General features: G+C 46.5%; 1 protein-coding gene across 11 annotated transcripts in view; it reads left to right on the top strand.

The window, feature by feature from the left end:
* dst (dystonin) overlaps nt 1-16,169 on the top strand; it is a 127,423-nt gene that overhangs the window by 99,329 nt on the left and 11,925 nt on the right. For 10 of the 11 annotated variants that reach the window (XM_031579604.2, XM_031579602.2, XM_031579600.2 and 7 more), the window contains 21 exons: nt 542-661; nt 902-1,009; nt 1,356-1,574; nt 2,110-2,313; nt 3,399-3,630; nt 4,030-4,256; nt 4,615-4,737; nt 4,959-5,060; nt 6,024-6,125; nt 6,770-6,943; nt 7,405-7,560; nt 7,992-8,189; nt 9,150-9,278; nt 9,924-10,094; nt 10,889-11,044; nt 11,612-11,818; nt 12,271-12,390; nt 13,184-13,353; nt 13,902-14,061; nt 15,207-15,401; nt 15,892-16,020. In XM_031579604.2, the coding sequence (XP_031435464.1) occupies nt 542-661; nt 902-1,009; nt 1,356-1,574; nt 2,110-2,313; nt 3,399-3,630; nt 4,030-4,256; nt 4,615-4,737; nt 4,959-5,060; nt 6,024-6,125; nt 6,770-6,943; nt 7,405-7,560; nt 7,992-8,189; nt 9,150-9,278; nt 9,924-10,094; nt 10,889-11,044; nt 11,612-11,818; nt 12,271-12,390; nt 13,184-13,353; nt 13,902-14,061; nt 15,207-15,401; nt 15,892-16,020 (3,402 nt within the window). Of the gene's footprint in view, nt 1-541; nt 662-901; nt 1,010-1,355; nt 1,575-2,109; nt 2,314-2,510; nt 2,520-3,398; nt 3,631-4,029; nt 4,257-4,614; nt 4,738-4,958; nt 5,061-6,023; nt 6,126-6,769; nt 6,944-7,404; nt 7,561-7,991; nt 8,190-9,149; nt 9,279-9,923; nt 10,095-10,888; nt 11,045-11,611; nt 11,819-12,270; nt 12,391-13,183; nt 13,354-13,901; nt 14,062-15,206; nt 15,402-15,891; nt 16,021-16,169 lie in introns of all 11 variants that reach the window. The other variant, XM_031579603.2, reaches the window with a different exon arrangement.

The following is a 16,169-nucleotide window of genomic DNA, read 5'->3' as shown; positions in this document are numbered from 1 at the left end:
TAATGACACACAGGGTGGGGAGCGCCGTGTCTGGGAGCCCTCTATAGTCAGTTTGCTTATGAGCCACAGCTCATTGGTGAGTTAGAGTGAATTTGCATGGCATTATTCACTCTCTGAGGCTCAATTTGGGGCCTTTGTGAAGAAGGCTTTGTGTATTGGCTAATGTATGTGCATACACATAAACAGTGTTTGCTCACAAACACAGTTACGAAGTGTATAAATGGCGCACTGTAAGATTTGGGTCAAGGTTGATAGTTCGGATTAAGGTTTTGTGATAAAATAAGAAAACCATAGAAGCCTCCCCAAGACCTCTTTGGCTGTTTTGGTCCTTTTTTGGATGTTGTTTCTACTAATTATTTGGTGAACTCTGTAGGAATACAAGTGGCATGTATAGTATACATATTTTTAAAAGGTTTCGTAGGAAAGAAGAAAGGCAAACCATACTCTACTTAGGCTGTCACACTCTTTTTTTTCCTGTATTGTTTTGAATGTAGCTGAGTATTATATTCCATATTTTCTCCCCTGGTTACCTGGGCTGTAGTTTGAGCAGGCTGCGGAGAGTGAGCTCACCTGGCTGAGTGAGGCGGAGAAGAAGCTGCTGTCTCTGGGCGAGATCAGGCTGGAACAGGACCAGACCACAGCTCAGCTCCAGGCACAGAAGGTCAGTCTGACATGCCGCGCTGCGCTGCGTCGCACTGCGCCGCGTCTCCTCTCTCATGCCACCAGCTCCGCTGCAAGCACAAACAAGCAGACAGTATATAAGTGTGAGCCGCAGCTGTGTGTGGTCTGCGTGCAGCTGATGGATCTGAAACACACTCTCTCTATCTTTCTCCTCTCCTTTTTTCTTCTCTCTCCCTCTCTTTTCACTCACTTGCTTGTTTTCCCTTCTCCGATTCTGTAGGGATTTTCCATGGATATTATGAGACACAAAGATTCCGTGGACAGCATTGTCAAAACAGGAGAGGCCATTATGAGCAGCAAAGATGAGATGGAAAAGCAAGCCCTGAAGGTATGATACACCCAGTAAGATAAACACTGAATAAAAGTCTATGAATAAAACCCCAGGTTTCTCAGCCAACGGCCTGTCGAGAGCTGTTTCAGCTTGGACTTACACATACATTACATACACACCCTCACAGACCTACAGTACCTACAGCATATGTTATTCACCGAGTTGGAGTATATCCAAACAGACACACATGGTTTCAGGACATACGTACAGACAGTAGTCAGGGAGCTTTTATAAGGTCTGCTCTGAGCTCCATTTCCTGTCTCGGGCTCTTCATGAAGAGAATAAAACATGTGAAGAATGATGCACGGTCAAGCAACATTTTTCCTCCCCGCCGTCCCCACAGGCCAAAATCCAGACGCTGCTGGACAAGTACAGCGCGGTGAGCCAGCTGAACTCGGAGAGGTACCTGCAGCTGGAGCGGGCCCAGTCCCTGGCCAGCCAGTTCTGGGAGACCTACGAGGAGCTGTGGCCCTGGCTGCAGGAGACCCGTGCCGACTTCACCCTGCTGCCCAAGCCCGCCATCGAGTATGAGGCCCTCAGGCAGCAGCAGGAGGAGCTGAGGGTAAGAGAACCTGGAGGTCGAGTCACAAGCTTAGAGACAGCGGGGAAACAAGCCAGGTTTGAGAATAGAATGACATCATGCGTACGGTATATGAAGTTAGACATAATAGACGAAGGTAACTCTTTAATGTAATGAATCATCACATGATGTTCAGCGGGAGGTGCTAAGAGTGAAATAATCTCGAGGAGGTGTTACTGGTTTAAATAGAGAGTGAATCAAGTGAGGTTTGAAGGTGGAATGGTCTAGATCAGGTATATCTCAAGACCATACAGAGATATCAAGGTTTCCTATCTGTAGGTGTAGAAATAAGCATAAAATATACTTAGAGCATGTGGTATAGATATAAGTTATGATCACATGTGATCAAATAAAAGTTATGATCACATGTGAATGCTATGAAATTGAATGTGGTTGAATGGTTGGGGGAAAAAGAAGGCTAAAAATCCAGCGGTTGAGATGATGTTGATGACAATGTGAATGATAGTGGTAACGCTGATAGCGATGATGACAATGACACACCCACCTTCCTCCTCAGCAAATGCGTGAGCTGATCGCCGAGCACAAGCCACACATCGACAAGATGAACAAGACCGGCCCTCAGCTGCTAGAGCTGAGTCCAGTGGAGGGTGTACCAATCAGGGAGAAGTACACAGCCACCGACAAGCTGTACGCCCAGCTGAAAGCCGACGTCAAGCAGCGGGCGGGAGCTCTTGACGAGGCCATCTCCAAATCCACTCAGGTGCTGACACCTCTGCCAACCTATCCACTGTTTTTCTCAGTTACATCCATTTTACTTTTGAGTTCATTGTGGGACAGTTGTTTGAGTGATCCCTGCTGATCATGTATGTTCATTCATTTATTTTCTTTCATCATGTGTCTTTTATGAATGTTTTGTCCGTGTTCTGTGAATTTGTTTTGGATTAATGTCCACCAAAGACCAAACAGGTGAGACTGGGCATTCGGCTAGAGCTGAGTCTGTTTAGTCTTTCGTCTCTGGCATGTGGTGTGTTCATGGATTCTTATCATGGTTTGCTTTTCCTCCCGAGTCCAAGTCATCTGAAAGGGCTGTGTGTTTTATCGTAGGACAGCTGAGTGAAGTTCAAAGTTTCCATTCAAGTTTTTCAGGGGTTGTTTGATGACCACCCAAAATAATGACAACACCTTGTGATAACTGCAGCCAAAGAAAAAGCCCTGATGGAGTGTCCTTATCATGGACCATTGAGTTTCAGATTCTTACTTGAGTGCAAAAAGGAAATATCTTTCATATCCTTTAAAAGGAGTGAAGAAAAACCATAGACTTCTGCAGCGCATGCCAATTTTTGCTCCAAGTTACACTTGGATTCTGAAGGCCCAAAGGAACAGTGAAGTTTTATATTCTAGACTCACCAAAAATGTATTTGATATTTCATGTCCATATGACATGATTAATTGTATTTTATAGATGAGAAAAAGAAAAAAATAGTTGCCTTGCGACACATTTATGGCCTTCCAGCTGTTTCAGTTAATCAACTGGTGTTTATGCACATGTGTTTGAATTAGTTGTGGATAGTAGGTGTTTGTTTGAAGTATTTGCTTGCACCGTGTTTGATTTGCCTTCTTGTGTTTGTGAGAGGATGTAAACATTTTTAGAAAATGTAATGAAACAGAGCAGATGTGAACGAAAGAAAAACCTTAGCCTGTAGAGACATGTTGCCTGATGACATATGCATTTCAGTACAAAACAAATGCATCCAATATAGTGAAACAGTGACTACATTTTCTGCCATCCACTCTCCTGGTGCTCGCCTGGACTGACCTGTCCTATTATCCGTGTTTGCCCCTCAGTTCCACGACAAGATCGACCCCATGCTGGAGTCCCTGCAGCGGATCGCCGAGCGCCTCCGCCAGCCGCCCTCCATCTCCGTGGAGGTGGAGAAGATCCGCGAGCAGCTCGGCGAGAACAAGGCGGTGACGGTGGACCTGGAGAAGCTGCAGCCATCCTACGACACCCTGAAAGAGCGCGGCGAGGAGATGATCGCTCGCTCGGAGGGGGCTGACAAGGACATCTCCGCCAAAGGTACATGCCAAAGTTTTCACCGTACAGAATCTGTCACAGTGACTTACTGTGTGTGTATCCTGTTTGAGCAGCTTATAGAGAAAAGTTGTAGAAATGCTGGGGTTCTTGGCTCGGTTTCTGAGGGAACTAGAGATCTGATGAAATGTATACTCCCTTCTGGACAAAAGCTTCTCCTTAGTTGATCCCTAACAGTCTTAGCTAGCCAGCTAGCATCCATTCATATTACACTGTAAAGGTAATTTGGGTTTCTTTTATTCAGTGTCTTGACTCTTGCCTAATCACAGACCCAGATCAAATGAACTGTAATAAAAGAAGAGCTGAAATGTAATTTCACCTATTATGTGCTCCAAAAGTGAGCTTGAAGTGACATGCTTGTGGTTTTGTGGTCCGTTTTTGAAGCTGTGCAAGACAAGTTGGACCAGATGGTGTTCCTTTGGAACGACATCCAAGCCCTGGTGGAGGAGAGGGAGGCCAAGCTCCTGGATGTGATGGACCTGGCCGAGAAGTTCTGGTGTGACCACTGCGCCCTGATCGTCACCATCAAGGACACCCAGGACCTGCTCAGAGAGCAGGAGGAGCCCGGGGTGGACCCGTCCGTCGTCAAACAACAACAAGAGTCCTTGGAGGCGAGAAAGAGTCTTTACTCACTGTCAAACGTTTGGCCATAGATAATGTTGTCTACTTTTTCTAGTATATCTTTTGCTGGAAAGCGGTGGGACCTACCTTGCAGATGCTTAATTCCAACCATATGAATGTTTTGTACGTTGTTGATATAATCAGTCTTGATTGACATTGATTAAGTACACATTGATTAAGTTGACATTGTTTAAATAGCTAATCCGTTGTCTCTAGTCTCTAGTTAATAGACATGATCTGACCTTAAGATATGTAGAAGATATATACACGTATAATTATGTGTTCACTGATGTTATTTCTTACCTTCATGTTATTGGGTTTGTGTGTGTGTGTGTTTGTACTCTGCAGGGTTTTAGAGAGGAAATCGACACACTCCAGGAAGAACTTGATGTTGTTCAGAATCTTGGCGCAGAACTTATGTCTGCTTGTGGGGAACCGGACAAGCCTGTGATAAAGAAGAGTATTGATGAGGTAGTGATCTAAGAAGGAAATTAGTTTCAAATAGAATCCAGATATTCTTATAATCATGTAATTATGTCGCTTGTCTGTTAATCTGTTGTGTTTGAAATGTATCCACTGGCATATCGTCAAATTTGACAATTCTACAGTATTCAGTCATATTTCATAGAAAGCTCTCTTGTCAATCAACAGAATGATCAGTAAATCAGCTAATCAATGAGTGTTTCTGCTAGGTGAACTCTGCCTGGGAGAACCTGAATAAGATGTGGAAAGAGAGGGTGGAGCGGCTGGAGGAGGCCATGCAGTCCGCGGTGCAGTTCCAGGACGGGCTTCAGGTATGGCCCGCCTCCAGACTCCCCCTAGTCATCCAGCACACGCACAGATCAAATTACCAGTCATGACGAAAGGGTTTTTCCACCATTAGTGCTGCTCTGTGTGTGTGTGTGTGTGTGTGTGTGTGTGTGTGTGTGTGTGTGTGTGTGTGTGTGTGTGTGTGTGTGTGTGTGTGTGTGTGTGTGCCACCACTCATGGTGATGTGACAGTGATGTTTATGTTCCACAATATAATGCCGCCTTCTCTTAGTCAGAGTGTCCTGAATCAAGCCTCGTCACAGGAAAAGGGAAGGGGGGCGCCTAATGTGTCTGCATTTTTATTCTGTGAACAAATTGAGGCCATGAGGACAGGACACATTTATGTCTCTGTGTAAGCTTTAACCCCCCCACTGTGCCACTGAGGTCATCATTCATATCATAATGTCATAGACAGGTCGTCATTGCCTCACAATGAGCCTTTGGATCAAAGAGAAGGTGCGGCCTGTATGCCATATGCGTAGGAAAAGCTAGATGGGGATTTGTAAATACGGTAGGCCCCATTAACAGAACACCAGAAGCAATTGGAGTGAGTCAACAGTATAAGGTGTGTCTCGGCACTGTGTGTGCTCTATTGTTAGCCATGCAGGTTTTCACTGGGGGTCATGGAGATAGGATGAGTGGATAAAGCCTGTGTTTTCTTTCCCTTCTCTCCTCTCCTCTCCTCTCCTCTCCTCTCTTCTCCTCTCATCTCCTCTCTTCTCTTCTCTTCTCTTCTCTTCTCTTCTCTTCTCTTCTCTCCTCTCCTCTCTTCTCTTCTCTTCTCTTATCTCCTCTCTTCTCCTCTCTTCTCTTCTCTTCTCCTCTCTTCTCTTCTCTTCTCTTCTCCTCTCTTCTCTTCTCTTCTCTTCTCTCCTCTCCTCTCCTCTCCTCTCCCCTCCTCTCCTCTCCTCTCCTCTTCCTTTCCATTCCTCCTGACCTCCTCCACAGGGCATGTTTGACTGGGTGGATATCCTGGAGAGCAAACTGGACTCCATGTCACCAGTGGGCACTGATCTGGAGACTGTGAAACAGCAGATTGATGAACTCAAGGTACAGTTTCATCACTCTTGTGTCCCGTGTTTATTGAATGTATGAGAAGCCTACAACGAGCTGTCTTTCCACAGTAAGTCATTGAAATAGTTATTAGTTCCAGTTTGGCAGAGGTAACTCCTAGGATTGATCGAGTGAGCATTGATGTACAGGGCTGAGTGCCTTTGTTTGGTTTAAGTGGGATTGTTAGCAGATAAAATAACAGGTGTGTTTATGTAAGGGATAATCAATTCATGTCCTCCACCTCACGAATATTAGAGAGGTCTCATAACAGAGCGGGTGTGTCAGAACCCTTTTGGAAAGCGATAAAAGGCGGATTCATTAATATGTTGCCCTTTGATGTCTGCAGAGGGAAGGTTATTGTGCGTTGCTTAAAAGGGCCTCTTTACAACAGTGGGCAGGTTGCACAAAATGCTTTGCAATCTGGTCATAGCCTTGTGGTCTGCAGTCATTATGTTGGCATGACAGTTGATCTGTGTATGTATGTGTGGGCGTGCCTCTGTGCTGTGTGTGTGTGTCTGTGTGTGTGTGTGTCTGTGGACGTGCTTTTGTCTTCTGAACCTATGCTCATGTGTGCTGCTGTGTGCGTGTGGATATGTGTGTGCGTGTGTGGATATGTGTGTGCGTGTGTGGACATGTCACAGGAGTTTAAGTCGGAAGCGTACCAGCTCCAGATTGAGATGGAGCGGCTGAACCACCAGGCGGGGCTGCTTCTGAAGAAGGTGGTGGATGAGATGGACCGCAGTGCCATCCAGGAGCCCATGGGTGAGCTCAAGATGCTCTGGGACAACCTGGACGAGAAGATCATCAGCCGCCAGGTCAGAATGCAGTCTTTTCTTACAAAGGCTCCCTCATCACAGTCATAAAGATTTTTTTTTTTTTAGTCATAACTATGCTTTATGAATTTTTCATTCTATTTCTTGATCAGTTTATATAATATATATAATTAGGCATTCATTCAAATGAAGTCTTTTATATGGAGTATCTCCTTGCTATTTTTGCTCTGTGCTTGTTCTTGACTAGAGCTGTGTAGGCTTCAGTCTATGTGCAGCCTTTTGAGACTATGCTCCATATGTATGCACTACATAAACAACATCAGTTGTGAGCATAGCTCTTAGAGCATGGGTGTCAATTCCATAGGTTTCCCAGAGCTCACAGCTGCTGATTAAATAAAAATGTACTATGCTGAATACTGGACATCATTTAATCCAGAGATAAATCAGACCACCCTGGATCATTCCCAAGATGATGAGTTTGTTTCTCCCTCACATGTTTGCAGCACAAACTGGAGGGGGCGCTGTTGGCACTGGGGCAGTTCCAGCATGCTCTGGATGAGCTGCTGGCCTGGATGACCCACACCGAAGGGCTGCTGAACGAGCAGCGGCAGGCCAGCGGAGCCCCCTTGGCCATCGAGATCGAGCTCGCTAAGCACCACGTAAGCAGCAAGTCCCGCCATGCTTCATGGCCACTCATCCATCGTTAGCAGCTTATCTGGCCTTATGTTGTTTGGGCAATTATGTTGTTACTACTTGCAGACAGTTGGGTTTGGGTTCCGAGTGGTTGGCTGTAATTTAGCAAGCTAATAGCTCAGTCTCCCCAAGGGATGAATTGAGACCAATTATGTATGGCTTCTGTCATCATCGTTAGCTCTATAAATAGACCATGTTTAAGTATAAAGCACAGATAGCAATCTGACCGAAAAGGAGTCTCTGTGTATATACCACAATATTGAAAGCAACTGTATATACAGCAGCTAAACATGCTAAAATGCAGGAACTCATTTGAGGAACTCAGTTAATGTACAGCTAGAGTCATGGATGGTGTAGTTTCTGCTCATATTGATTCCTTTGTCACCTTTGACCCCAGGTGCTTCAGAATGACGTCTTGGCCCACCAGAGCACGGTGGAGGCGGTCAACAAGGCCGGCAACGACCTGCTGGAATGCAGTGCTGGCGAGGAAGCCTGCGGATTGCAGAGCAAACTGGAGAACCTCAAACAGCGCTGGAAGAACATTCTGGAACAGACAGAGCAGAGGAGGAAGCTCCTGGACAGTGCCCTACTTCAGGTCGGTGAACTTCCCATGAGCCCACAGGCATTCATCCTCAATCCCCACATGCAAACACACACACACACACACACACACACACACACACACACATACACACACTGCTGGCAAACCCTGAAGGAATCTGACAGGATAGTTTTTACTTACACACACCGAGCTGTGATTGATGCCATTCACCACAGGAGTGAAAGAATTTAGGTCTCTCAGAATGATGAAGAATACTTAAGGGGAAAGGAGTAGGTTTACCTCAAGCAATTTTTCCCCTCTCTACCCTAATGCCTTGTCCCAACTGTTGATTCACTACCTTGACAAAGAATGGAATTATTTTTATATAAACCTGATGAGAGATATTAGCTGCTAGTGTGGCTAGTAGACACTTTCTTTTATTTGAAAACCCTTAAAAGGGATTGTTGTCAAGAATGTGCCTCTATTATTTTTTTACTGCCAGAAAAACAAGACAGTTTGACAGAATCTGACAGTCCAAATCGAAGCTTAAAAACCTTGGAGGGATATTGATGTATAGGGCAAGTTTGCCAAAAATGATAATTACTGAGTAGACATGATTTACAAAAGTTAAAAAAGATCCTGAAGTCCTGAACTACATTTAATGGAGAACGTTGCAAGTCAAATATCTTTTCAATGAAGCCAGATCTAAAGATAGAACCAACCCAGGTTAAAATAGAACAGAGTCACGCACTCTACCACATAACATTTACAATTTGAGCACATTTTCTGATTGAAAACAGGGTCAGAAAGACCCTATTGTTTACTGTAACACCACTCAGACATATCCCACCTTTTTAGGCCCTAGCTTCTCCTTGCAGAGCCAACACCTCAAACATACATCATTTTTTAAGAGCGGAGTCTTTTCATCATCCCCCATGACTTCACAATGAGTCGCTGAACCCCATTGTTGTGACTCATCCCCCCCTCCCCTCTTCCCCCCACTCTGTGCTGCAGGCCCAGGGTTTCCATGGAGAGATTGAAGACATGCAGCAGTGGCTGAAAGACACAGAACGTCAGCTGTTAGCATCAAAGGCGGTGGGAGGCTTACCAGACACGGCGCGGGAGCAGCTTAACGCCCATCTGGTACGGGTTTTAAGAATATGAAAGACGGCATGCAGATGGCAGGCACGCAGGCCTGAAGCACGGCGGCTACATGTTTGTGTTTGTGTTTATGTTTATGTTTATGTTTGTGTTTGTTAGTGTTTATGAGACGTCACTGACCTCACAAACAAAGCATGTCCTGTTAATGACTTTGTAAGGAGTGAAAATGTTATGGTTCATTAGAGCTAAACTCTGTAGTAAAATTTCTTGGCATGCTACTGTATACCCCCCCCCCTTCCCTCTCTACCCTATAGCCTCAGTAATATAATACAGTCATGGTTAGAGTTTTAACACCAATTATGGACAGAGAAAGTGCAGCAGCTATCACAAAATATGAGATTTCACAATCCCAGTATATATATGTGGGTGGACAAGCCTCTCTGCGTTTGTCCCAAGAACATGTCCCATCTTGAAACGCAATGAATCAAAGTCTTCCCTCAGTGCAGAAATAATTTATGTTGGTGCTGATATCACTGTTTACATTTACATCATCAGACTTGGATGCCATTTTTGTCCAACTTCCAGAACCCAGTGCTTTTGTCATGTTTACAAACACTAATTTGATTGAGATAAAAGTGGTCGGTTTGCACAAAAGCCTAATTAGGATTTGCCTTATCGTCTTCATAGGAGCTGTGCAGTACTTTCGAGGCCAAAGAGGAAGTCTATCAGCAGCTCATGCTGAAAGGCAAACAGCTGGTTGCCTTGGCAACCGGGGGCCAGGACAGCAACACGGAGCAGGACCTTCACAACTTGCAGGGGAAATGGGAGTCTGTGCAGGCCAAAGTGGCAGAGAGAAAGGTAAGGAATGGCTGAAGGACACGTGTGTCTCAGAGGGAAAAGTGACTTTCCCTTAACTCCCACATCCCCCAGGCTATTAATTCTATGCAGCCTGTCTCCTCTGAGCTGTCAGTGAGGTTTGTAAGGTGGTGATGTCACTGAGAGTGTGGTCACCCAGGGGATTAGTGTTCAGTAGATGGCCAGGACTGGGGGTGGGGTGGAGGCAGGGTGTGCGGGGATGTGAATCAGTGGATTCTCAAATAGCCCCCCTGAAGTCTGCCGCATTAACCGGACTAGAGGGAGAACTTGACGCCGCACGTAAAGGAAAACATGTACTTACCGAGGTTCGGGACTTGTTCCAAACCTAATCCCAGAGTCCGCTAAATACATGACCAAAGTGCTTATGTTGGATTGCGTCCCTTGCAGAGACTTCAGTTAAAAATTATGGGATTACTGATCATCCCTTTTTTGGTTCGCGCTCCAAGCAGACCCACGATGTTTACCCCAACAACGGCCCGTGAAACGAGAACGAGTTACAGTTTAGCATATTGAATCAAAGCATCGTGATCCAATTATGGCAGCTACACAGGATATGCCCTAGCTGTGCATCCCCTTTTCCGTCCACGGATGAGTTGTCCTGGAAGGAGCAGATGCTTCGCTCCCTGCCAGAGCCACAGGTCAGGAGACGGGCAGGCGGATACGTTAGCATTAGCGTGTGGCAGCCGGCCTTATGAGACGATGATGGCTGTCTCTCTCTCTCTCTCTTTCTCTCCTTCTGTCTCTCACGCTCTCTCTCTCTCTTTGCCTCATTGCAGGTGAAATTGGAGGAGGCTCTGGCCATGGCCACGGACTTCCATAACTCACTGCAGGACTTCATCAACTGGCTGACGCAGGCGGAGCAGACCCTCACTATGGCCTCCCCCGCCTCCCTCATCCTGGAGACCATCATGTTTCAGATCGATGAGCATAAGGTATAAAGCTTGAGTCTCTGACATGGACATACATCATATATAGTATACGACTAGAGTTACGAAGGAAAAATAGACACTAAAAAGATATTTAGGAACCGTACAACTCCAATTCAATTCAATTCAATTTTATTTATATAGCGCCATAACAATACAATTGTCTCAAGGCGCTTTACAGAGCCCAGAGCCAGAACCATACAACTCCAGTGTTAACCATAAGATCCTTTAAACCCCGTAGGGTTGGATTTGTTTCCTTAGCAGTTTAGCTAACAACAGACCCATTCGATTGAGTTTGATTTCATTATGTAGGATCATTTGTTTCCCACCCTGCAACTGTAAGGGACCTCATCATGTTCCAGAAGCATTTAGTATTGAATTAGGTTTTCCATTCCTGACGTAGAGCACTTAGGCACTATTTGCGCTGTCTGTCTCTGCAACATCAATTGCCCCCAAGGGTAGCCCTTTCTTAATTAGTTGTGTATTTTCAGGGCAGATAAATTCATGTCTTAGTGTGTTAGCTTAGCTGCTGAATAACTAAACGCATTGACACATTCCATGTACTTTCCTCAGGTGTTTGTCACTGAGGTGAACTCCCACCGCGAGCAGATCATCGAGTTGGACAAGACGGGCACCCACCTGAAGTACTTCAGCCAGAAACAGGACGTGGTGCTGATCAAGAACCTGCTGCTGAGTGTCCAGAGCCGCTGGGAGAAGGTGGTGCAGCGTTCGGTGGAGCGCGGACGCCTGCTGGACGACGCCAGGAAACGCGCCAAGCAGGTAGAGTGGAAGGCTCGGCGGTAGTGCCGCACCTGTGGCAGAATAGAGGGCATTTGGGGGGCGGTGGGCATTTTATAGAGGCTTGAGGGCACGTCCTGTAGGGTCTGCCATGTTTGTTCTAGTTGCCGTCAATCTACAAATCTTGTCATATGGAGGGTGGAGATTGTGTTCCTTCTCTGGCCACAGGTTTTGTGTTACACCCAGTTCATTGCCCGTGAAAACCTGAAGTCTTTTCTCAGCTCTGATTTGTTGAGTAGAGTGACAAGGTTTTTGCCAAAGGTATTTCAGCAAAATCATGGAGGCTAGTTTTTGAGGGTTGTTATTTAAAAAAAAAAAAGAAAGAAAAGAAGCTTTCAGAGAGTTCAGCACATGCCATAAAGAGAGCAGAATACCATGTAACGCGGCTGTATAATAAATAACACTGACAGTCTCATTTCCCTTTCCCCTTCTAGTTCCATGAAAACTGGAACAAACTGACAGAGTGGCTGGATGAGTCGGAGAAGGCCCTGGACTCGGAACTGGAGATCGCCAACGACCCCGACAAGATCAAGACGCAGTTGGGCCAACACAAGGTGACCCACGCCACCCAACTCGATCTGTGTCCTCGCTCTCCCCCCCCACCCCCCAGACACACACACACACACACACACACACACACACACACACACACACACACACACACACACTCCCATCCAAAGCGATAAATAAAATCCAGTCTCCTGAGGTCCTGATGAAAGCTGGCCCAGGCGGAAGACTCAGCAGCTCTTAGTGACCATGTGAAAGACAGCTGCAGAGGCGAGATCATTTGTCAGACCCGTGAATCACAAGCGCAGCTGCTGTCAGAGAGCATGCCATTTGGGCTTTATTCGCCTGCATTTGATTTATAAAGCAGGTGCCCCCGGTTCTATTCCTACTCTGCTGGGACTGCTGCTATGGTCTAAGTGCTTTGTTCAGTGTAGTGCTCTTTGGGACAGTGACTGGGTTTTCCTAATGATGTATCAGCACTTGGCGAGGCGCTTTCCCTAATCCCATCGTAAGCCTCTGCATGTATAGAATGAGTAATGGATGGTTCCGATTTCGGATAGCTCTAATCCAAGCAGATTAGAGATGAGGGTGAAATGCTATACCCCCCACGGTTTCACTTACGACTCCATAAGCAAATCTCTTCACCTCGCCCCCATTTTTGTCCGGTGGAATGTTCTCCGCTGACACAAAGGAATAGAGATATTCCAGACATCGAAATTAATCCAAGGGGAGCAGGAAATCGACATGAACTTTGGATTTTTTCAATTTGCAGTGACTGTCTTTCCGCGGCCATCTTTCCACACGAATAACGATTGTGTTTCTTTACACACTGTCCTGCAGGAGTTCCAGAAAGCCGTGGGCAGCAAGCACTCAGTGTACGACACCACTATCCGCACGGGCCGCGCCCTGAAGGACAAGACGTCCCTGCAGGACGACATCACAAAGCTGGACGACATGCTGAGCGAGCTCAGAGACAAATGGGACACTGTGTGTGGCAAATCCGTAGAGAGGTGAGGAGATGTATATCCCAATGTACATCCCAGTGCATATTAACAATCCCGATTAGTGATGTTGTAGGGATTGGACTATTTTCCATGCGTCTGATCCTGGCCAGATCTCTTCCCATTTGAGCTCTTTTAAGGTCTCATTTGTATTATTTACCTCCAAGAAAATAACACCCTTAATGCATCTGACAAATGTCAGCCTTACTCCATAATAAAATCAGATTGCACAGTTGTGCTCTAGCTTTCTCTGGTGACTTAGCATTGTTTACCAAACCACACTGAGCATACGAGTGATGTATGACCCACATTACTGCATGACCTCACAGTCAGAGAGCTGATCTGCAGCATGTTCAGGCTCCTCTCATTACCACCCTAACCTCATTCACCACAGGCTGTGAGGTAAATCTGATCCCGGATTATCAAATCTAATATGAATGTCTTTTCTCTTGAGATAAGATTCAAGATGGCGCGACAACACAGCACTAGAATACGTCCTCTCAACTGTCATTACTGTGGATGCCTGTGGGGTTAAAAGTGTGCTCCTTTTTGTCTAGACAAAACAAGCTGGAAGAGGCGTTGCTGTTCTCTGGCCAGTTCAAAGATGCCCTGCAGGCTCTGATAGACTGGCTCTACAAAGTGGAGCCTCTGCTCGCTGAGGACCAGCCAGTGCATGGAGACATCGACCTGGTCCTGAACCTCATTGACAGCCACAAGGTATAGTAGGCCACGGGCCAGGCACACAGCATCTGTCATCGCATTTGTTTGCAGTGACGGATGGCTTGACTTGGCAGCTCTGGTCTCTGTGGTCCAGATAGACACAACACAGAGACCACAGCTGACTGTACTGACGCAGCTCACCACCCTTGAGAATGCTGTTGATGTTGATGTGATTTCCTGTGCAAACGATCATCAGATACTGGCTATTAAAAGCGCACCATGTGCATGTCCCAGATAACCGCTGTGCAATGCAGACAGGACGCAGGATGGCCAGAAAGGATGGCCAGGTAACAGCTGTCTGCAGAGCGGCAATGGCCCACTTCAGGCCCGGCCCCGTCAGATCAGGCTCAGGCAGCTACCCTAAGGGAACAACCCCCCCCCCCCCCTACTAGCTCTGTCAAACAGGCCCATATTGGGCTGGCCTAGCGATTTTCTTTCATTGTGTTCTTCCATACATGTCCTTTGTCCAAGGAGAAAAATAGTCATGAAAAATGTGAGTTTTTAAAAGGGTCTTTCAGATTGGTCATTTGTTCCCCTCCGGCTGTTTGGTAGCTAGCGGAGAGTGTGACAAACATGCTGGTTTCCATTGGGGGGGGGGGGGGAGAGGTGTTTGTAGCACTGGCAGGATGTCTTAGTCACCGTCCCGAAACCAGACCGCACTTTAGTCACTCTGTACTCGAGCCTCGCTGAGCTGTGAGGATGACTTCATGGGGGATCATAACTCATCCACCTCTACAGGGGGGGGGGGGGGATTTGGCTCTGAGCTCTGAGCTGGAGGTTCAAGTTGGGGAAACACGTTCCAGCCCATCAGAGCTTATTAATGCAAATTCTTTATGATCAGTGTTGATTTAAGCCATTTTTCTACTCTGGGACAGAGCTTATTCGTTGGTACTGAAACTAACTTTGTGTGATTCTTGGAGAGCTCTCTTGCTGTGTTGTCATTTGATTAACTGCACAACTGCAGTAATGACATCAATTGTCGGCAGTTCTTTTACTAGGAATTATCTGGCCTCGGCTGTTATCATGGAGTCAAAAACTGTTCAGGGCTATAAAACGGATGACAGAGAGGGAATGTGAGTGTGAATACTTGTGAGTACTTGTGTGAATGATTGTGATATCATGTGTTTCTACACGTGATGCAGGTCTTCCAGAAGGAGCTGGGCAAAAGGACGGGCAGTGTGCAAGCCCTGAAGCGCTCGGCCCGTGATCTCATGGAGAGCAGCACCGAAGACTCTTCCTGGGTCAAAGCTCAAATGCAGGATCTGGGCACACGCTGGGAGACCGTGTGTGCCCTCTCCGTGTCCAAACAAACCCGGCTGGAGCAGTCTCTGTGTCAGGTTGGACCATCCTCTACCCTTCAACATCCAAACCAATTACAGTCAGATGGGTCAACAGAACACTGCATTGTGCAGCATCATAATTTATATACACACATATATATGTATAAGCATTTCAGCTGGTGCTGGTGTGTGTGTGTGTGTGTGTGTGTGTGTGTGTGTGTGTGTGTGTGTGTGTGTGTGTGTGTGTGTGTGTGTGTGTGTGTGTGTGTGTGTGTGTGTGTGTGTGTGTGTGTGTGTGTGTGTGTGTGTGTGTGTGTGTGTGTGTGTGTGTTGTTCAGTAGTACTCCTCCCATTCATTGTTGTCTTTGATTTAGTCACTAATTTGTTTTAAGTGTTCCAAGATCATTCCTCTTTTCTGCAGACATCCACCCTCATTTAACTCAAACATATGTCATGCGCGATGATTTAGCACTCCACACATCCAGTATTCCCTCAGGCGGACTCCATCATTGTCCCTGTGTGTGTGTGTGTATGTGATTCCCCCCAGGCCGAGGAATTCCATTCCAGCGTCCACATCCTGCTGGAGTGGCTGGCCGAAGCCGAGCAGAGTCTGCGTTTCCATGGCAGCTTGCCTGACGACGAGGAGGCTCTGCGGGCTCTCATCGAGCAGCACAAGGCAAGTCCAGTCGTCCATGACTCCATGGCTAGAAACTAAATAGACTGGAGACTGGAGGGGTTTAGGGGGGAATACTGTAGTGGCCGATGCCAGAAGAAGATTCCAGAAAAGTGGAGCCCACAGAGAGGTCTTGAGTGGAGCCAACAGTG

Source organism: Clupea harengus, chromosome 13 (genome assembly GCF_900700415.2).
Source record: "Clupea harengus chromosome 13, Ch_v2.0.2, whole genome shotgun sequence".
NCBI classification, from domain to species: Eukaryota; Metazoa; Chordata; class Actinopteri; order Clupeiformes; family Clupeidae; genus Clupea; species Clupea harengus.
The sequence above is the reverse complement of the archived record's forward strand: the minus strand, read 5'-3'. Positions and strand labels throughout refer to the sequence as shown.